The following is a 22,505-nucleotide window of genomic DNA, read 5'->3' as shown; positions in this document are numbered from 1 at the left end:
AGTAGTGTATGTTTGGCGCTAGTCCCTATTAAGAGAAGTGCTTGTCAGTTTCAAGTCACTTTCAGTAACTTCAAAATCAGTTAAGCGGTGAGTTACCCCGGGCGAGTTTAGGAAACTGACAATCAACGCGGGTGTAGTATTGCAGTAAATATACATATATGCATTAAAAAAATAGACATTGTAGAAGGAATTAAGGGGTTGCAGGCATGGGAAATGTAGCTCTTAATTTGTTACAGATTTGACGCCCAGCCTGTGAAAGGCGGCGAGTAAAACACACCCCATCCCCCAGGCTGACAGATATATCACTGGTTCAGGTGTCTTAACAGTTATTTCCCCCCCCCCCTTTTTTTCTCATCTTTGCCCGATCCTGGATAACAAATTGCTAAAGTTTAAGATGTCAGTCTGAAGCTTTTGACAGGCTGATCGGGTCAGCTCATGTCCAGTGGCGATCGCCGGCGGTCAACATCACCATCAGCAGTGCCCTTCCCGCACAGAAGTGGCTCTGCAGATCTCTCGCTCTTTCTCAAAGCAAAATAAACCCGGACACGCTAGGCTGGGTCGAGTGGAACCCTCTGCTAACAGACGGTGGTTTGTTGTGGTGCTGATTCAATGTATCGTTTGCACGTGATGCCAGAAAGAGATAAGAAGCCGCCAATCGTTCTACTTTGTCTAGACTTACACTTAACAAGTGAAACTCGGCAGACGAGGAAGTTACAAGTACAGAGACACACACACACATAGATATATATATATATTTACACACACACATGCACACTCGTATTTACATCCATACATATATATATATATATACAACAAACAACTTGTATTTATATAGCGCCTTTAACATAAAACCTCCCAAGGTACTTCACAGGAGCGTTATAAGACAAAAAAAATTGACACCAATCCACATAAGGAGAAATTAGGACAGGTGACCAAAAGCTTGGTTAAAGAGAGAGGTTTTAAGGAGCGTCTTACAGGAGGAGAGAGAGGTATAGAGAGGCGGAGAGGTTTAGGCAGGGAGTTCCAGAGCTTGGGGCCCAGGCAACAGAAGGCACAGCCGCCAAAGGTTGAGTGATTCTAATCAGGGATACTCAAGAGGGCAGAATTAGAGGAGCGCAGATATCTCGGGGGTTGTGAGGTTGGAGGAAATTACAGAGATAGGAAGGGGCGAGGCCACGGAGGGATTTGAAAACAAGGATGAGAATTTTGAAATCCAGGCGTTGCTTAACCGGGAGCCAATGTAGGTCAGCGAGCACAGCGGGTGATGGGCGAACGGGACTCGGTGTGAGTTAGGACACGGGCAGCTGAGTTTTGGATGACCCCAAGTTTAGTAGGGTAGAACGTGAGAGGCCAGCCAGGAGTGCGTTGGAATAGTCAAATCTAAAGGTAACACAGGCATGGATGAGGGTTTCAGCAGCCGGAGAGGGCGATGTTATAGAGGTGGAACTAGGCTTAGTTATGCCGTGGATATGTGGTCGGAAGCTCCTTTCAGGGTCAAGTATGACATCAAGGTTGCGAACAGTATGGGTCACCCTCAGACAGATGTTAGGGAGAGGGATGGAGTCTGTGGCGGGACCGAAAACAATGGCTTTGGTCTTCCCAATATTTAATTGGCGAAAATTTCTGCACATCCAGAACTGGATGTTGGACAAGCAGTCTGACCATTTAGAGAGCGTGGAGGTCTCATACATTCATACACAAATATATATACCATTGAAGAAGTCACAAGTACAGCAATTCATACTACACACACATGTACATATATATGATATATACAACACACACACACACATCATTGATGAGGACTCACAATTCATACTACACACACATGTACATATATATGATATATACAACACACACACACATCATTGATGAGGACTCACAATTCGTACTACACACACCTACACATAAAATGGGATTCACGAGTACATAGCGACATACAAACGGGAAGCCAAAAGGACAGAGAGTCACACACGTAGACGCACACATACAGAGACAGAGATTCACAAGTGCACAGACACACACTCAGATGTAGAAACAAGGAAGAAATCAGAAGTGCCAAACACTGAGAGACACAACACATTCTGAACTAATACCATCCCTATTTTTTCAGCCCACTATGAGTTGTATTTAATTTGAGTTTTTTTAATTCAAATATCTGCAAAAAGTCCTTCAATTTATCCGTAAAGATATTGTTTTATAAGAAATATCTTACTTTCTACTTTGAAAAGTTTCCCGAGATGTAATATAATGGCGAGGGCTGTGGTTTTGGGTCGGTCGCTGTCAGTGACACAGACACTGCGTTTAGTTTATTCCTCGGCAACTGCTTGGAGGCAAAAGAGGGTGAAAACTTCCCGAGTTTGAAGTACTGATGCACAAATCTGTGTCGGTCTTTATAGGGACGGTGTTTGGTGAACACCGCCCCCACTCCAAATACTCCTCTCTATATTCCTACATTACAACAGTGACAACACTCTTCAGAATTACTTCATTGACTGTAAAGCGCTTTGGGACATCCGCTAGTTGTGAAAGGCGCTATATAAATGCAAGTCTTTCTTTTCTTTATTACTTGTAATCTGCACAGCGAACCAGAGACCCCGGACAGTTTAAATTGCTCATAAACTTCACTGCCTCTTCGGAACGAGTCATTCTTTTCAATGAGGTGGGATGGGAAAAGCTGGCTATTTGTTCTGATTGCCTGCCGCCCGGTTCACGATTTATAGATTTATAATAAGCAATATATCAGATATCACAATATGTGCAAAATTTAAAAATGTAACATTATTCAAGCAGAATTGTACCACAATCTGTGTTCATTCCGCTACACATTACCACTTGCTCTCAATTCCTTTAATTGTGTGTGTTTGGTTCATTGAGACCCCTGAGCGGTGTCAGCTGAAGCCGTTTAATTTGACATCACGTCAATAAAGTGGGCCCCACTTTGAGACCTCACCGCCAAAAAGTTTATTTTTTGATAACGAGCATATGTGTGTTAAAGGCGTTTAATAGTGAATTGAAGACATAAGCAGGCCTTCGCTGTTCAGGTAAAACGATATACAAGGAAAGTTACAGCGAGACTTTAAATCTGCTGCATGTGGGACCTCACCGATTTATGCAAAGACTCAAGATCGCAGAGATTCCCTAAATTGGTTCCCAATCTTCCACTGAACACTCAGCACAGGCCAGTGCCCGGAGGAGGCCTTGACTCACTGTAGAAGAGACAGGAGAACTGCCTTTTACATTTTATTGCAAATGCTGCCGGACCCACAAGCGTCCGCGCGATCGTTCCCATTACAAATCTTTTTTTTTAAGCTCCTCTTCATTCAGATTATTTAACCGCACACTCCGCCATCTGGGCGACGAATTAATAGTTAAAAGGCGGCGGTTATGAAGGATTCCAGCACAGTACGAACTGTATTCTATTTTCTATACGAAACCATTGCCAAGTTTGAGCAGTTTCCATTGCCACAGGCCACACTCCAAAAGCGATCACAATTTCTTCCTCAAATCTCCCCGTACATTTTGTGCCTGCTTTCTGCTAAAGGGATGTTTTCCTGGCGAGTTTAAAAGCCCCTTTTAAGAGTCGCTGCTGCCCTTTGCCTGACACACAAAGTCCCTGAGCAGTCTGACTTCCCCCGGGTTATCTGGAATACTGGTGACCCGCAGTCGCCAATGTTGGGATAGCCTCGACTCACTAACAGATAGGGCAGGTGATCGCAGTCGCCCAGCTCCGAGTGGTCTCAGGGTGGGGGCAACGCCACTTCGAGTGCCACTTGTTATTTTAATGGGAAAGTGGGGGGGGGGGGGGGGCGGGGTTAACCTAAATTTCGCTTTGGCACCCTTGAACTCCTGAAGGCGGAAAGATTTTTAAGTAAAACAGTCCCTTTCTTCTCCGTGTCATTGTATTTTACGTAACATCTAATTAAACCAGTCAAAGGCAGTTTCTAAACTTGAAATATTTTAGCCATAGCCCAAAAGTCAAAGCATTTCGGGCCCCGTGTGAGCTTTTTAAGGGTTAATAGCGTCATTTTTATTTTAAAAGCCTCTCGGCTAATTAGGGTACTTTGAAAGTTCTGTGACTGTGTCTACTTTAGGTGGATAGCACTTCAGAAACTAGTTGTGCATTTAATTCTTAATAAACAGCTCGTTATAATATATCGTATGTCTGTTATAAATAAAAATAAAAACGACATAAGCTCTTCAAATTCTCATAACAAGGGCTGGCTAGACTGAAGTTAATTTCCATTAAGTTTCACCATAAACCGAAGGAGACGCGTAAATAAACCAAGCGGTGTTTAAATCTGGAGAATGATATTGTAAAACGTGGGGACTGTTGTAGACTAAATCCAAAGATTTGTTTTATATGTTTCAAGTTGTTATAAGGAGGTAACTCATGAATCCGGAAATAGCTCGATTGCTATCGAATCCTGTTAGATTTCTTGTTTTGTTTATTCAAGGCCCCGGGGTTGAAGGCGAAATTAACTCCAACATTATTTTTGTGGGGAATTAAGCAAATCTATCCCCCCCCCCTCCCCAACATTCACTGGGAAACAGGTCTGTTTTCAATGAACGTGAGATTTGGATAAAGGGGACACCTGACCCCCAGCTTACTTCTCATTCAAGCAAAGCATTCCAAATATCCCATTCCCAATCACTTCCTCCGCTAGGAACATTCTGATCCAACTAAGCGTAACATTCCTTGACAAATGCCTGGATACCTGGATCAACCCCAGGACCCGGTGAGCTTACACCGTCTCTCTTTCTCTCTCTCTATTCTATCTATCTATATATAATACAATTTAAAAAACACATATCGGCAAACATCTGCTCTGTCGGATCTGTCTATAAATACACACCTTCACCCTGGTAGCTGTATGTGAATTGATATGATTGATATTCCCCACCGCACTGTTTGGCAGCCACTGGTTATTTTGGTTCGGTGCGATTGGTACTTGGGTCCTTTTATCCCACCCAACCCCAGGTTCATTAATCTTAATCTATTAATTACCATGTACTGATACAGTACGCTGATAGCACATGTTGCTCCAAGACTGCAGTATCGCATTGACCCGGCCGCGCTGTCACTGATATTCATAGCCTGATAATTTATGACTCTGTATCTAATGTACCAAGAAATACATTTACTGGGGAATCACAGTTCCATTTCTCAATCTCTTGGATGTGTCAGTTGTCTGTCAATTCTGGCTGTCCATGTAAGGATATATTCTGTGCACAATTTGGATTTTAAAAAGCTCCACTTGTACACGGCGTAACAAGAATTATCGTTCGCTATGATACACGCCGATTATTTTATCGCTGGTGTTTCGGGTGGTTTTTAAAAAAATAAATATTTTGAGCTCAGAGTTGATTGTTATTGACTACATCGCTTTGTATTCATAAATAACATTTAAATGGACCGCACTTACTTCCTAACCCGAGAGCTGAGGGCACAGAAGGAGGTTCTGCTCACAGACCTGAGCTGCATTTCCAGAATTTCTTTCAATGCGTTTATACGCCTGAAATTTGAGCGTCTCGACCTGGTTTTAGAAATTGCTGGGTGATTTCTTTTTTTTTAAACTGCTCGTCAGCAAAGTAACATTTGTGCCTTCTACCGTCGCCTAATTTGAAATTGCAATTGAAGTTTTTTTAAAAAATTCTAAAGCTTTTAACAATCGCGTTGGAATCCTTCCCCACATAACACTGCCTCTCTCGTCTAATGGTGAGATCCCCGTTCGGTTTCTCGTATCCTCTCTGGTCGATAGATAACCCTGGATAGCGGCAAAACTGTTTATTATTGGATGCCCAAAGGTCGCCGGGGCGATGGGAAACTGACAAGTCGATGCGTTTCCATTTCCCCCCTCCTCCTCTACAACTTCAAGTTTGAAGTGCCTTGGAACTATTTGAAATCGAATTTTAACGAGGTCTGTCCCCCACCAACCCATCAAAGTCAGGATCTGTGTGCTGTGATGCTATCCCGATGCCAATACAAGTCACTTTAACTTAATCCGAGCACATGTTACAGAACGGATACATTGCAGAATTGATACTTTTTGACTTTATTAAGATCAAATATTTAATCCCAGTATCAACTGCGGCTCTTACAATAAATAGCAATAACTTACTTCTTTCCTTTAAGAGGTTCACATTGTTTCTCCTCCGCCGGTATTAGTACATAATACACTTTACAGCTTGTGTGTGTGGTTTTTTTTTTAAAAAAAGCTTCGATACTGTAACATTTTCCAGTGAATCATGCCGATTACAAAGAAAACGGAAGGTGGCCGGTGTTTGTTCCTCTCTAAGGTCGGTGGAGTGAAATATGAAATGAGTCTCTCAGTTTGAAAGGGGGAGGTAAAAGGGGCGAAACTTGCCGATGAGAAATGGCCCGTAATCACAACACTGGATGAGATGCAACACTGTGAAGCCGACTTCGGGCAGAATCGTTCCTAGAAGTCCTGTGCATTAAAAAAAAAAATCACTTTCCCTCCTCACTTGTCAGATTGCTTGAACATTAGATCCTGGCGTTCACCTCTCTCTCTCCGTCTGTTCTTGTCTCCTGAATACCTAATTTGGCTTCGGTGGAAATGTATTTACAACTTGTAGATTCAATGAGAGTTCTGTAGTGGCAGTTTTAACAAAAAAGAAATCCATGTGCATATATTTTTTGGCAGTCTTTGCGAGTCTCTTTGATATATATATATTTATATATAAAAACTGATAGTTAGGAGAGTTTCTGTTGCTTGTAACTGCGCTCTGATCATGCGGGGGTTTCGGGGGACATGCGGTAGCCGGGTCTGTGGCAACTTCGAAAGTCTCAAAACTCGCACCTCACGTTTCCACGGGGCTCGGCACCATGCTGTTCGGGGTATCCGGTAATTGCGAGGACAGGGAGGTCACATCACTTCCGGAGGAGTTGGGCAAGGAGCCGGATTCCGAAAAAGTTACCTGCGGAGCCCAAGAAACAAAAATCAGAAGAGTCCTTTCATTATAAGTGCAGCGTGTAAACCACAGAACATGTGCCGCAATAAAAAAAAACAGAATGTTCACAGGTGGTTTAACAAGGGGACCACGGAATATTGAGCAGTGTTACAATTAATTGTTAACAGACTTGTTTCCCTTTGTTATATCGGAGCATTTCACGATTCACAACTTATACAGTTAACACTCATTAGGTTACAGAGTAAACGCAGCTTGTAACCATTTAACAATATGTAGCCAAGAACATGTCGATCGATAGACAGGTCTGGATAATCGGTTATACTTCCAAACTGGTCATTTACATCAGCACAAAGACATGACACAGATATATGCAGTCAGGTAGGAAATACTCGAATTAAATAATTATAGAGAGAAAATCCCCTTCTGCATGAACTTATCCGTTACGTATGGGTAATATATAGGAGCAGAAGTGATGGGAAAAGGCCATTCATCTCCAGCTAGGCTCATCCCTCTATTACTAACTTCTCCTATCATAGAATTTGATTGACATTGGATTAGTACCAATCCCCCTCTCCATTACTTTGCTTCATAAATTATTATAAACAAGTATCACTCTTAGAACCAAATATCTATTACGAGTCAAAAGGTTGTGGGTTCCAGCCCCACTCCAGGACTCGGGAATATTGGGCCAGATTTTGCGTGCAGCTTGTTACACTTGCCCCTGCCCCTGGGCTTTGTGTGGGCTTTTGTACTGAAAGTTGCTGTCGACCAACTGTCCAAAAAGCGCAGCGCCCTCTACAGAGCATCTGGGACCTCTGAACGGGGCAAGCAGCTGTGTGTCTCCTTAACCAATCAGACTGAAGAATCGGTAATGAGCCGCGCAGGGTCTGAACTAGGAAGTGTCGCTTAGACTATTGACTTCAGTGTCAAATCAGGTACAGAAAGTGAAGGAAAGAAAGATGGGATTAAGAGATTGAGATAAAAGAGATTGAAAGAAAAAGTTAAAAATAAATTTTTTATTTTTTAAAATCTCCAACAGTAATTACAATCTGAAGGAATGAGACTCCACACTTGTAAAAGTTAATTTTCTTTGACAGAGAGGTTGTTTGGCAGTAATTAAGAATTATCATGCTGTTAAATGGGTATTTACGCTGGAATGGACAAGCCCTAACTTTTTCCTGCCAGTTTAGTCCATGACTATGTGGTAAATACAGCGACTTCACACTGTTCAATGTCATTAAATGGCGAGTCTCTTGGCGAGATACTGTTATTGCGCAGATTTTGGAGGAGCAGGGCATCGCAGACAAAACCTTCTGGATTTCCGCGTTTACCTGTGCATATCTGATTTTCACATAAATAACGGCATGCCTCGGTATTATTTCCACAAAACCAGGCCTATTATCAAGGCTGACACTTCAGTGCAGTACTGAGGGAGTGCTGCAGTGTCGGAGGTGCCTACTTTCGGATGAGACGTTAAACCGAGGCCTTGTCCGTGTGCTCACGTGAACCTAAAAGATCTAATTGAAGAATTGCAGCGGAGTTCTCCCCGTGTCCTGGCCAAACACCACCAAAAACCAGATTGACTGGTCATTTATTGGTTTGTAGGACCTTGCTGTGCGTAATTTGGCTGTGGTAGAACAATGGTGACTAAACTTCAGAAGCAATTCCTTGGCTGTAAAACACTTTGGGAAGTCCCAGGGACTTGAGACCTGCTTTATAAATGCCAGTCCATTCATTGGCACATGATTAAAATCATAAATACTGTTCAGAAATATATACTGTATGCAGATATATGGTGTACATGCACACCTTATACAAATACATTCTGCAGACAATTTATATACCATACACAATATATACAGCAGAACTTTTCTATACACAGTGAACAAATATAATGCACAGGAGTATATACTGTACACAAATATATAATGCAGATGTTGATGTATATTATACACAGATATTGACTGTAAATGAATATATGGTGTACAGATTTATATAGAATACACAAGTATATACTGCACAAGCTGTAGGCATTGTACATTCAAATCCTAAATATCCCATCTTATTTATCTAAACGGTTTATTACCTAGGTCTAACTGAAGGTGACTGAGGGGCTATTTCTGGTTGGTGACTGTTAGGATTGTGGTAAGGCACAGGAACACCGCTGAATTCACTGATACCTCCTATTATTATTTCTATAATATTTCTGCTCTGAGATATTGTTGCTGTCCCCGAAAGATTAATTGTTGGTGGGGGGGGGGGGTGGTGGAGAAGGGATGGCTCGGCCGGTAGATGTCAAGTTTGCTGCTCTAGCCCTGAGCTAGCACATTCTCCTGCTGTGTGTTGATGGGCACTTGACATCCTGTCATGCATCCAGGCCACTAAATACCACCAAACGATCGTGTCTAGTACGGTGCAGTGGTCGCACCTGATGAGCACGGGGTTGCACCCTCGTGCCCTGAATGTACAGAGAATACACGGACACATTCAATCTGTGCAGCTGATGATATGGTCCTCTTTGATGAGTGATTCTGGGGCACTGCATGCTGACAGGTGTACTACTATTAGTCATGTATACAGTGTATACACATGATTATGTGAATTGGAACTGTGCTGTTCTCCAATGTTTGGCTCTCGGAGACTGTGAACTTGTGTTTGGCAACACTGCATGGCGGGGTACTATTTCTCAAGACGCTGATGTGCACCGTGCCTGGATATACCCTGCTATTGGGCGTTATATCTTCGCGGGCACAAGATGCCGAGACGTCAGGCAGTTGCACCCCCTGTACCGTCTCCATGCCGATACCCAAACCAAATCTGAATTAGACGGAGTTACTAACATAGGTTTACAAATGGCCTACTCCTGCTCCTATCTTCTATGTTTCTATGTTTCTAACACTGAATTCGCCCCAGAGTGGAGTATCCCGGAACTAAAACCTCACCAGCACCAGAACGGGGCCAAGCATCAGGTACCAACTGATTGGGTCCCTGCATCTTGGGGCAAGTGTCAGGTATTGAACGCTGAATGGGCGTTGAATCTTGAATATATAGAAATACCACTCCTCTTTTCAGGGCAGGCGTGCTCATTTCCATCTGTGTGTCAAGTTAAGCACTTTATTTTCACTAAAATCTTATCAGCCAGTTTAGTGTTTAACTTGACACAGTTGGAGGAGATGTTGGTTATTATATGTAAGCTGCGATTTCTCTACCGACCAAACTTTCCTGCCTGTTTGTTGTCTGACAGTTTCCGCCATGGAAATAATGGAATATCCCACTCCTGAAACTGATAGCAACCCCCGCCCCTCCTCAAATACGTCGTTGTCCAAGTTCCCAAGTGTCCCGCGTCCCCCTCGCGTCTCACGGGCCCGGCCCCGGCACTCACCAGTTGCTGAAAAGCCGGCTGATCCAGATCACTCTGCAGGGCGAACTCACTGAGCGCTTTCCAGGGCGGCTGGTAGGACTGAACCTCCACGGCGTTCCCTTGCATGGAGCCATCGTGCCGGATCGGGCTTCCCGCTACCATCGGCGTGCCTGTCAGACCTTGCAGACTCTGTGTGTGGGTGAGGGTGAGGGTGAGGGGAGAGAAAACAATGTGAGCTCTCCATTACCTCATTCCAACAGCAAGTCTTAGAGAGAGAGAGCTTCGCCAAACCCGCGACTGAAATACAGGGGGGGGGGGGGGGGACGACCCCGATCGCTGCTTTACTGAGACTGAACACATCAAAATTCCAATTTTTATTACAAGGATTTTTTAAATCTGTGAATCAAATTCCACAATTCTCCCCATGCATTTGAAAACAGCTACAGGCTTGTAATGCATTTTCTAAACAATTCGTCTCCCTAGACACTTACATTTGTTTATCTTGTAAAAAAACGAAATAAAAACAGTATAAAATAAACATCTCACGATATCATCTGATAAATATAGCATTGAATGAGCTGCTAAATAAACAGCATAGTGTATTCGATTGCCACGTTATATCTTTATACACGTTTACCTCTAGAAATAGAGGTCACTACAGAGACAGAGGCCTATATCATTATATTTAAACATTATCTAATGTTCCACGAAACTAAATATATATATTATATATATATATCAGTTCACGGAAACCCGTTCCCCAGTCTAATAGAAAGCGAAGCCAATAAATGGTGTTTACATAATGAAGGGTGCATAACAAACTCTGGGCCCTTTTCCTCCCCTGTGTGTGTGGCCAGTCTAAACAAACTGCTTATTTCTAATAAAACCGTCTCTCCCCGCACTGAACGCAAGCCGCTGCCTTTAATGGACTGTAGGAATAGAAAGGGAGAGAGAGAGACAGAGACAGAGAGAGAGAGACCGCCCTTCTCTCGCCTCCCTCTGCACACAGAGAAGGTCCTGCCACATTTCCACAGCAAAATGTCATTCTCGCGGCTCTGACCCCGCCGGGACATTTCCTGTTCCCGGCAATGGGTCCGGGGAAAACCGGGTTCTTAAACCGAAATAAAAACAGACAATGCTGGAAATACTCAGCAGGTCTTAAACCGAATCCTCGCTGTCTATTGCATTATTATTACTTAACTCTATCCTCCGATGCAAGCTTCATTACGAATTAATAAATTAAAACGCAGTGCAGGCATGAAATGTATTTGTAGCCAAATCCAGTTGGTGAATACAATTAACTATTCCTTCGGCAGATTCCTCGGTTCAAGTGCTTGATGACTGAAATTTTATTTTTTGCTTCTAACTTATTTTACAAATAAAAGCGACACAGACAGACCCTCGATAAGGATTTCGCCCTTACTAAATCGAACTAACTGCCTGTATCAGACGGTGTAATCTCCGCCGCAGGGGCTTTGGGATTACTATAGGCAATTCAGGATCAGTAAAGAAATCTGTGATCTATTCACGCAAGTAGCATTTCTCTCTCCATACTGTGCTGTACATTACCTCCTCTACCCCCCCCCCCCTCTCCCCCCCAGGCCTCATCACTCTTGACTTTGTGTGACATCTGTGTCTACACTTTGTCTGTTGTGATGGACATATCGTTGACTTTATACTTGGACCAGACATGCCCCAGCCTAGATTGTTTCTTTTTTTTAAATCTCTTTAAATAAACAAGTGAACTTCCGTCGTTGTTGTGGGATCATTTTAAAATAGGAGCCCGTCTGAACCCAAATGTCTTCTTTTATTAGATTAAGAAATGTAACATTTTGAATAAATATCCGTCTAACCCAGCATCCGCTTTTTGCCGTCCAATCGTCTCGAACTTGTTAAGCTTTTCCTGGGATATTTTCAGCAATTTTAAACATGTTTAACTTTTTTAAAAGTTCCCCAACAGAACCAGGGCCAACTGAAAACAAAGCGGCGACCTTCCACAGTTTAGATCTATTGGAACGTTTCATTTGCAGGTTTTTAAACTACGAAACCTTTACTTTTCTTTCAATTAGTTCCAAGGGATTCAGCAAGATTTTAACCCGGCCCTGTTCTGTTTCCCTGTTCCTGTTACAGGCACTGACAGGCAGAAACAGAAACACACCTCACAATATCATCTTTAAAATAATTAATAACGCATATTTCTTCCGTAACTACATTACTTCTATCACCCCCTTCTGATCTTGCAATTTCTAAAGGAAGTTTAATTTCTGTAAAAGGTTGCTTGACACTTAAAAAAAAAAGTTAAAACACACACAAATCCTATTTCCCATTAGTTAAAAGCCATTTAATTGATGGCGCCTTTTTACTCACAGTTTTGTCACTGTGTTGCTGCTGTTGAATCTGTTTCATGAGAATGGTTTTCTTCTTGTCTTTACAGCGTTTGTTTTGAAACCAAACCCGAATGACCCTGGGGCTGAGGCCGGTCATTTCCACCAGCTGCTCCTTCATGAGCGCGTCCGGCCTGGGGTTCGCCGCGTAGCAGGTCCGTAAAGTGTGCAGTTGCTTCTCGTTCAACACCGTCCGCACCCGGGTCGTCTTTTCCTGCTGCTTGTGAACGTGAGGCCTCAGGGGTGGCTGCCGGGCCGAGATAGGTTCTGCTGCAAAATAACACCACACACAAAAAAAGAAACACACACACAAATAAGACACAAAAACAACAACACCCCATGTAACTGCAATCAAAGCCAATGGAAAGCACAGGCCCACCGTTATAAGAGCCACCCGGATTGGCCAATATGAGGAGAAAGTTGACATATATTAAAAAAAACTTTTTTTTAACTGGACAAATATATTTAAATAGGGTTTTAATTCGAATAATGTTCTCGCCTAGCAATTTGATTCAAAGCTGGTGGCGGCCTCGCAGCTCTGCTCTGGACGAAGAATTTTCAAAATATGCCCGAAATAACTAAGGGACATCTTTTGCAATGTAATTTTCAGGAAGAGCACACATTCCTATCTCGATTTACACGGTGGTCCTTATACATTCTGACTGTGCCCATGCTGCACCCTATAGAACTCAGACTAAAGTTAATGCCCAGTGTACCGAGTGTATGTCTATATATATTATCAGTTTGATCACTCATAGATAATACTACAGCGAATATAGGGTTAGATGAGGAAAGACGGGAGGAGGCTCGAGTGGAGGATAAACGCCGGCATGGACTGTTTGGGCCGAATGGCCTGTTTCTGTGCTGTAGATCCTATGTAATTAAATTGCTGACGACACTAGGCATAGAAGCATTAGTGTAAAGCTACATCGAAATCTCTTAATATTGTTATAAACGATGATTAGAATCGCCTCTTTGTTAACCCAAATCTTAGCGAATTCCGCACAATTAAATCTTTATACCTGCCCCTGATATGCACAGTAATATATACAGTAATTTGTAATTCCAGCTAGCGCTAATTCTCTTTAAACGCGTGTCGAAATCTTTCACAATTATCCAGATTTTGCAAAATGCCTAGCTGGAGTATTTGTTATGCGAATTTAGTTCATTTTCCGCCTCGCTTTAACTTTTGTTCGGAAACGAATAGATGCTGCTGAAAATAACTGAGCAAGGGACGTTTATTTTTTTTAATTAAATGCCTTTTAAGTATCGAGAATACAATATTTCCTCTTTTTCCAGTCTGGTTGCTCGCCTCTTGTCCGGCTATTTCCACGTGGCTATAATATTTAGAAGGATTCCTTTAAATATATTTGATAAAAAATGTGTCGTGAACAATAAGGGATCGATACAAATATTAGAATGGGAGATTATAATCTCCGACACAACTGTTCCGATTTATAAATGCCAGATTTCAAATGTTTTAAATTATAGACAATCCCAGAATATATTTAAGATTAACAGCGAATACAGCTGGAGCAGATTGAACGACATCGGGTAGATTTATTTGTGCTGTAGCCTTGTGTGATTTCCCATACACTTTCCCACCCCTCAATATCCCTATTTGCTAATTGAAAAATGTGCTTATTAGATTTAGGCTGAAGGTCATGCAGCGAATGGGCTTGTCTGCCTGCAGCTGACACACTGGGTTTTGTATTTTTTTATTAATACCTGCCATCTGTAGAGATCTGCTGGTCGGGACTGGGCTGAGAGGGTCTCCCCCGGCCGAGGCTCGCTCCACCACGTCGTGATCGGCCTTGCAGAAAAGCTCATCATCCCTGAGAGCGAACTCATCCCCGGGGATGAGCTGCCGACTGCACGCCACACAGCGGAAACACTCGATGTGATAGACTCGGCTCCGGGCCCTCATCACAAAATCACTCTTACTGAAAGTCAGATTACACTTTGCACACTTGGTCCCGAACAGTCTGGGAGGAAATTAAAAATAACACTTCATTTAAATTCCGTGCTGAGAAACACTTCACAAAACATGTTCGATTACTGGGAGTTTAATTTTTTTTAAATTTTTATCATTTACACCCAAGGCCTAAACTGCGGTTGAAAACGTTAAAGGAAATCTTGGGAGAAAACAAATCAACTGTAACCGAATAGAAACATAAGTTCTGATGTATAGAGTGGCTCAGATACAGCGCGGTTGCCCGCAGAATCAAACAAATCTGAACAGACCTTGCTATCTATTCCAAGATTTCAGATTTCCAGCATCCGCAGTATTTTGCTATTGTATCTATTCCAAGTGTCTTCTTTGAACATTGTTGCAATGTCAAATTGGATTTCTCCTTAGTATTTTTTTTTGCAAACGCACATGCAAAGTTTTAAAAAAAAAATCCTCACCTCACGTAATCCCTCTTGCAGTAAGTCTTGCCGTCTTTCACAAAACAAGTGCAAGTTTCATCCAGGTACTGGTTGCACTCGGAGCATTTGAGACAGGCGGCGTGCCACTCCAGATCCGGGGAGACTCGGAGGATGTACTGGTCATGGATCCTGCTCCCACACCCCACACACATGGCAATCCCGTGCTTCTCTGACAGGACAAAACATTCACTGAAAATTACCTGGGAAACAAATCGCCTGCACGTTTAGGCTTTTCACGCTAGACTTGCAGCTAAACAATGAGGTTTTTTAAAAAAAATGTGAGCAGCGGGGTATCCTAGAGGCTAAAGATAGTCATACAGCCAAGCACAAGAACGCACTAATACTTGTTTATGTTTTGATTTGTGTGGAGGGGGAAATAGAATCAGTCGAATGGGAGGGGGTGAAAAATAATTGTTTCCTCTTTTCTTTCCTGCAAGCAATGTACTTACTTTGGCAATGATCCCCCATAGCACCAAGGAAAGGTGTGTTAAAAATAATATCCACCATACGAAAATAAGACCGATCCCAACAACCATAAGTGTTAAAACTGCGGTGAAAGATCAGCTGCAAGCTGTCGGGACGTCTGATAACAAATATTTAGGGTTAACTGCTGTCCCGCACGTTGTGGCCCCCCCGCCCCCTCACTCCCTCCCCCCCCCCGACGTTCCGCCTCGGCGTCACGACGCAGGACGTGACGGACCGACGCCGTGACCTCACAATGAGGGGGGCAGGACCCAGCGGCGCGCCCTGATTGGTTAGAATCTGTGTGTGTGTTACAAAAAAAGTAGCAATTCGCCCAGTGAAATTGACAAGAGATTGTAACCTTTTTCTTGTTGCAGCCGGTAGGACCACACTCAAACCCCCGCCCCACACACAACACACACACAAGCCTTATTGCATGGGAATTTTTGCATGCATTTTTATAACCAGCATTTACCAAACTATCGTGCAAGTATTCCGATGTTTGCAAATAAGAGCTTGTGCAATTTATATATATTTATTATCTTTATATTTATATTTAATATTTTAAATCCGTCGCGTTAAAATCAGCAGGGAAAAACATCATTGTAAGTTTAGAAACCGAGGGTTTGTTTGCAACCGTCTGCAGCTTCATGTCAGGTGGCTGCGGTTAGCGGAATGATCGCAATTTCAGTGATTATTATTTTATTTATCCTCCAAGAAAGAGCGAACACACGTGAGTCACTTCAATCGGGATATTCATATAGAAATCCCTGAGATTATTGACTTTAATTTGCGGACTATGTTTAAATATATTTTGTCACTCACTCAGGAGCTAAGATATATGGAATGGCAGTAAAAATACTTAAATAGCAACATTTGATTGAAAGTGTTCCGTGTATGAGAGAAAGGGAGGAGTGCCTTAAAGGACAAATTCAATTACAGGCAAAGATGCAAACTTGTCCAAATAGAAAATATGCAAAGATAGACGGTAAAGATTTACGGTAAATTGGTAAAAGAACCAGAGGCGACATGAGGAAAAAAATACGCAGCGAGTTGTCATGATCTGGAATGCACTGTCTGAAAGGGTGGTGGAAGTAGATTCAATAATAACTTTCAAAAAAGAATTGGATAAATATTTGAAGGTGAAATTTTGCAGGGCGCGGGACTAATTGGAGAGCTCTTTCAAAGAGCCGGCACAGGCACGCTGGGCCGAATGGCCTCCTTTTGTGCTATAAGATTCTATGATTTCCTTTGCTATTTTTATTTTAGAGTAACAATAATGCGCTCTATTCCGTTCTTGCATAAGGATGTATTGGGTCGTTTCGTTTAGGACTAGAGCTTTTCGGCGTTTTTGCGAGGCTCACTTCTGCATTTCCTATGGTTAAATACATAAAAACAAGAAATCTCACTTTAAACCCACCCCTAATAAACCACGGATTTTTTTAAAATTAAAAGCATTTTTGTGGGCTGAAAATCACGTCGTGGGAGTGGGGCTGGAGTCAGAAGTTGTTTCACCCCCGTCCAATAATCTCACTGGGAATTATTTCTGTAATCTGTCTTGTGTGAGAAGCTGGGGAATTTAATTAATATTTAACATTAAAATACTGGTTGCAGACTCTTAGCTTCGCATTTAATCAAATTATACAAATTGTTGTTTATTTTTAAAAATGTCTGTAATATGCACCCGTTTCTTATCGACCGTATTTATGATACCATAGACTTGGCTCTTATAGTTCTTGTACTTTTAATGTCTGAACTTATCCTATCTGGAAAAGCCTACTTTTATATTGTTTTAAAACAAGGATACACACTAACTAATTTGCGATTATTGTGAGCGAACGATTAGAATGTGCCGTATAATGTTAATTCAGGACGTCACTGTATTTGTTTAATGTATTTGTTTTAAGGTACTTTGGCTAAAAGGGAAGATATATTACTTTAATGATACTGTCAAAAATAAATGTGAAGACTAATGCATATCATTCTTATATAATTTGTATCATATTTGTGTTCTGAAGACTGTTCGTAGTTTATTTTTGTTATTGTTTAGGCGTTTCATTTCTCAAACTGCCCCTTGCTTGCTACTTTACCGACTGAGAAAGATATAACGAAGTCGATCCTAATTAGGACGGAAGTGCTATTAAAATCTGTTCGTCTTGTGGATTCTTATAAAATATTTACCGCCTATAGATAGGCAAAAAGCTTTGTGCGGTGAGCTGAAATGAAGTTACTTCCAGTTTGAATTCATTTGCCAAAAAAATAGACTTAATAGGGTTTGAATTTTTAATGCGAACAGTAGTTTCCGTGCAACAGTTTCTGCATAGTTTTATGGGACTGGATTGGGAACCGACACAAAGGGACAGTTTTGAACATTGCTGGTAGGCAATTGCAATGCCACACTAAATCAAGTTTACAATAGTCATTTAATTATAGTTAAAAATTCAATGACTATTAACACGTGGTCTGCCTTGTTAATAACCAGTGTAACTTACACCATTTAAAAATATAGGAGAGTCATTTTATTTTTAGCTTTTGTCTGCTGAGGTGACCTGGACTGGGCACAGGGGGAGCTGCGGCAGTCAGCCGTGCTAGAGCGCCGCCTAGCGTGACCAAAAGAACGAGCAGTTCTAGCTCTCGCCAATGGACTATTTTCCGGTCGACAATTTAAAGGAACGGCAAGATTTCATATGACCAGCAATCAATCATCTGTGTGATTTGTAAATAATAACAGTGCTGCAGATTGGCTTTGCCGGTCGTAATTCATTTTTCTGTTTCGCGTTTCCATTTATTTTGCCTTATTGAGCTCATTTGCTGAATCGGGTGTGTGTGGGAAATTCAGAGTGGACGTGGGGTATTTGCGCCACTGCTCGCGAACACGCGTAAGATCCGTGCGAATTTCTAACGAATGTCTTCAGGGATCATAACCGCATCAGAAGGGTAGATGTGGGTGTTGTTGATATAAGTGGGACACAGCTTTTCAGGCAGATAGTTACCAAGGTTTGAGAAGCTACATTCAAAAGATGACTCTGTGTACGACAGGGAAAAGAGCCCAGTGCAAGGATCTACACTTGGTTTATTGCTAAAATATTGTTTGATTCTAGGCCAAGAGTCTTATTGAGAAAGGAAGCATTCGTCACGATAACTGATACTTTTTCCAAAGTGATTTAATTAAACTAATATTTCTCTCTATATATATATTTAGCGGTTTGTTTCGGTATTTTCCTTAATTTCACATTATTTCCCAATTGATAAATTTGCTAACGATAGGGAAGAACTGCCCTGTTCGCTATTTGTAATGACATATGATCGCTACGCATAGGGACCAGAAAATCTCTTCTCCTCCCCCCCATGAGGTGGAATTGAATTCAACAGCCTGTCTGGATGTGAAGAGGAGAGTAGTCTTATCGGGGGGTGTGGGGGGGGAGGTTAAGTGGAGTTGGCACTGCACAACAGAAATAGTAATACAGAAAGGTGTAGAGCTAGCAGCCTCAATAGAGTTACAGTAGACCCTGGTTGGGCAAGATTAGACCGTGTTAGGAGCGACCTGCCAAACATTTTCAGCAGAAATGTAATGAGCAGACGTGACAAACAGCAGGAACTATACATTGCAGCGTCTTTAGGAATTAGGCTCAAAACCGCAGCAGCCAAACACAAACAGTAACGGCGAGCTTGCAAATGTGCTAAAATTTCATGTATGAACTGAGAAACCTGCTGTTTCCCCGTCACCCGAATTCCACGCTACAACTTGTTACTTACTTCGCTCTGTCACTGTTTCCTGGAGATTGGGAGCTAGACTTTCTTCTGTTTTGGAGCAGGAATCACCTGTGATTTAACACACGGTAGTCGGGGGTAACATATACCTACCATGTAGCCAAGTATTCTCACAGAATATCCTACTTGGGCCAACCTTTGCTATGTCTAGTTCTTTCCTTATATGTTTTACACACGTGTTCCTCAAACGCCCCTTCCTGTAGCAATCTACAGCCTGTTAACCCCCAATGTTGGCGATCACTCAACATCATTTTTTGCTTTATCCCATCTTTTCTGTCGGGACGCAGTTTACTGGGAGTTTAGTCTCAAACGGACTTGGAGTCTGATCTGACTCCTCACTTCACTAAAGACCATCTCACTCTGGTTTGATTTTGCGCCGCGTGCGGTATTGCTCCAGTCCCACGCCAAGGTGCATCTTTCGGGTGTCTGGATGATCTGCTAGAACTCCTGGAATATTGAGCTAAACCCGATAGCCGCGACTCCGCTCCCATAGCGTTCGAGGATTGGCTGCCTGAGAGGCAGGCCTCCAATCAGGCACGTTGCTTTGCGGCTAATGTGCAGTCAGCATTATAACTCGGGTCTGCCGATCCGGCGCAAGTCTGAGTCCGGTAGCTGCAATATGTCTGTGGACTCAAACTCCTTTGTCCCCTCGTGGGGGTTTCTGATTACAGGAGACGCATGATCGGACGTGGTAACTAACAGGGCACTTAGAAAATAATAGGATTGGGCAGAGTCAACACAGATTTATGAAAGGGGAATCGTGTTTGACAAATCTGTTAGAGTTTTATGAGGTTGTAATAATAGAATATATAAGGGGGAACCAGTATTTGGATTTTCAGAAGGCATTCGATAAGGTGCCACACAAGAGGTTATTAAACAAAATTGAGGCTCATGGGATTGGGGGTAATATACTAGCATGGGTTGAGGATTGGTTAACAGACAGAAAACAGAGTGTAGGAATAAACGGGTCATTTTCGGGTTGGCAGGCTGTAACTAGTGGGGTACCGCAAGGATCAGTGCTTGGGCCTCAGCTATTCACAATCTACATCAATGATTTGGATGAGGGGACCAAATGTAATATATCCAAGTTTGCTGATGATACAAAGCTGGGTGGGAATGTAAGTTGTGAGGAGGATGCAAGGAGGCTTCAAGTTGATATAGACAGGCTAAGTGAGTGGGCAAGAACATGGCAAATGGAATATAATGTGGAGAAATGTGAAGTTATCCACTTTGGTAGGAAAAATTGAAAAGCAGAGTATTTTTTAAATGGTGAGTGATTGGGAAATGTTGGTGTTCAGAGGGACCTGGGTGTCCTTGTACACGAATCACTGAAAGTTAACATGCAGGTACAGCAAGCAATTAGGAAAGCAAGTGGTATGTTGGCCTTTATTACAAGAGGATTTGAGTATAAGAGTAAAGACATCTTACTGCAATTATATAGGGCCCTGGTGAGACCACACCTGGAGTATTGTGTACAGTTTGGGTCTCCTTACCTAAGGAAGGATATACTTGCCATAGAGGGAGTGCCACGAAGGTTCACCAGACTGATTCCTGGGATGGGGGGATTGTCCTATGAGGAGAGATTGAGTAGACTAGGCCTATATTCACTAGAGTTTAGAAGAATGAGAGGTGATCTCATTGAAACATACAAAATTCTTACAGGGCTTGACAGGGCAGATGCAGGGAGGATGTTTCCCCTGGCTGGGGAGTCTAGAACCAGGGGTCACAGTCTCAGAATAAGGGGTCGGCCATTTAGAACTGAGATGAGGAGGAATTTCTTCACCCAGAGGGTGGTGAATCTTTGGAATTCTCTGCCCCAGAGGGCTGTGGAGGCTGAGTCGTTGAGTATATTCAAGACAGAGATCGATAGATTTTTGAATATTAAGGGAATTAAGGGATATGGGGATAGTGCAGGAAAGTGGAGATGAGATAGAAGATCAGCCATGATCTCATTGAATGGTGGAACAGGCTCGAGGGGCCGAATGGCCGACTCCTGCTCCTATTTCTTTTGTTATTATGTTCTAACCCTCAGTTTATTCAAACCGATTCAAATTTGTCACTGAGAGGGTGCAAAAAAAGATTTATAGCGATGATACCAGAAATGCGAGGGTATACCTATCAGGAAAGGATGAACAGGCTGGGTCTCTTTTCTCTTGACAAAAGAAAGCTGAGGGGTGACCTAATAGAAGTCTTTAAAATAATGAAAGGTTTTGATAGAGTAGATACAGAGAGAGAGTTTCCACTTGTGGGGAAGAGCAAAACTAGAGGCCATCAATATAAGATAGTCACCAAGAAATCCAATAGGGAATTCAGGAGAAACTTCTTTCCCCAGAGAGTGGTGAGAATGTGGAACTCGCTACCACAGGGAGTGGTTGAGGCGAATAGTACAGATACATTTAAGGGGAGGCTAGAGAAGCATATGAGGGAGAAGGGAATAGAGGGTTACGCTGAGAGAGTTAGATGAGGAAAGACGGGAGGAGGCTCGTGTGGAGCATAAACACCGGCATGGACTGGTTGGGCCGAATGGCCTGTTTCTGTGCTGTATATCCTGTGTACATTTCTATGTAGGAACATACAAACAACTAGGGACAAGAAATGACCCTCTGGTCCATCCATCCTGTCCCCAACCTACTGCCATGGTATCTCCTGGGAGAGCCGTGAAACCAGATAAAAACCCAGGCCAGTTGGAAAAATACTCTGGAAAACTCCTCTCCGACCCCCTTAGGTGATCAAACCTGTAGCAGGAGATCTCTCTGGGCTAGATTCATGTTGTACAGCACCTACCTCTTGTACTAGAAGATCTCCGACCCAACCAGAAACAGGTCCAGCAATAGAGAAAGCCTTTATCCATTAAGATTGTCGATTTAAAACAAATTTATTAACCACGTTTCGTCAAATCCAACCACGCTGTATGAAAAATGAAATGCAGTTTTATAATATCCAGGGTTGCACAGTGTAAACACAGAATTAAACACGCAGGGAGGTCAGGGGGAAATTGTTAAATGAGTGTTAACCGTGCTGGACCCCTGGACTGACACCTCGCTGACAGTTTTCACTCAACTGGCTTGTGGAAAACTCGGGGCTCAACCCAAACAGGCAGAGACACTGAGCAAGATCATTAATACATTCACTGGGAAATCGTGTCTGAGGTTCAGGGACTA

At 42.6% G+C, this 22,505-nt stretch overlaps 1 protein-coding gene across 1 annotated transcript; it reads right to left on the bottom strand.

Annotated features, from left to right (window-relative positions):
• Positions 1 to 6,054: 6,054 nt before the first annotated feature.
• Positions 6,055 to 15,718, bottom strand: isl2a (ISL LIM homeobox 2a). Its single transcript, XM_085972322.1, has 6 exons — positions 15,561 to 15,718; positions 15,091 to 15,280; positions 14,410 to 14,666; positions 12,665 to 12,951; positions 10,319 to 10,486; positions 6,055 to 6,942 (listed from the first exon to the last, which is right to left on the bottom strand). Exons 1-6 carry the CDS (start codon positions 15,616 to 15,618, stop codon positions 6,826 to 6,828), a joined length of 1,077 nt encoding a protein of 358 aa, XP_085828448.1. The 5' UTR covers positions 15,619 to 15,718; the 3' UTR covers positions 6,055 to 6,825.
• Between the last annotated feature and the right edge of the window lie 6,787 nt (positions 15,719 to 22,505).

Source organism: Somniosus microcephalus, chromosome 32 (genome assembly GCF_052327205.1).
Source record: "Somniosus microcephalus isolate GS21.2 chromosome 32, FLI_Smic_1.0, whole genome shotgun sequence".
NCBI classification, from domain to species: Eukaryota; Metazoa; Chordata; class Chondrichthyes; order Squaliformes; family Somniosidae; genus Somniosus; species Somniosus microcephalus.
The sequence above is the reverse complement of the archived record's forward strand: the minus strand, read 5'-3'. Positions and strand labels throughout refer to the sequence as shown.

What these genes read in the sequence shown, in the direction of transcription:
- isl2a (XM_085972322.1), bottom strand. Translation starts at nt 15,618, where the DNA reads ATGGTGGATATTATTTTTAACACACCTTTCCTTGGTGCTATGGGGGAT. An exon ending in TATGGGGGATCATTGCCAAA is followed by an intron (nt 15,281 to 15,560) that starts GTAAGTACATTG and finishes TTGTCCTGTCAG; the next exon opens with AGAAGCACGGGATTGCCATG. An exon ending in AGCCGGCTTTTCAGCAACTG is followed by an intron (nt 6,943 to 10,318) that starts GTGAGTGCCGGG and finishes TGGGCTCCGCAG; the next exon opens with GTAACTTTTTCGGAATCCGG.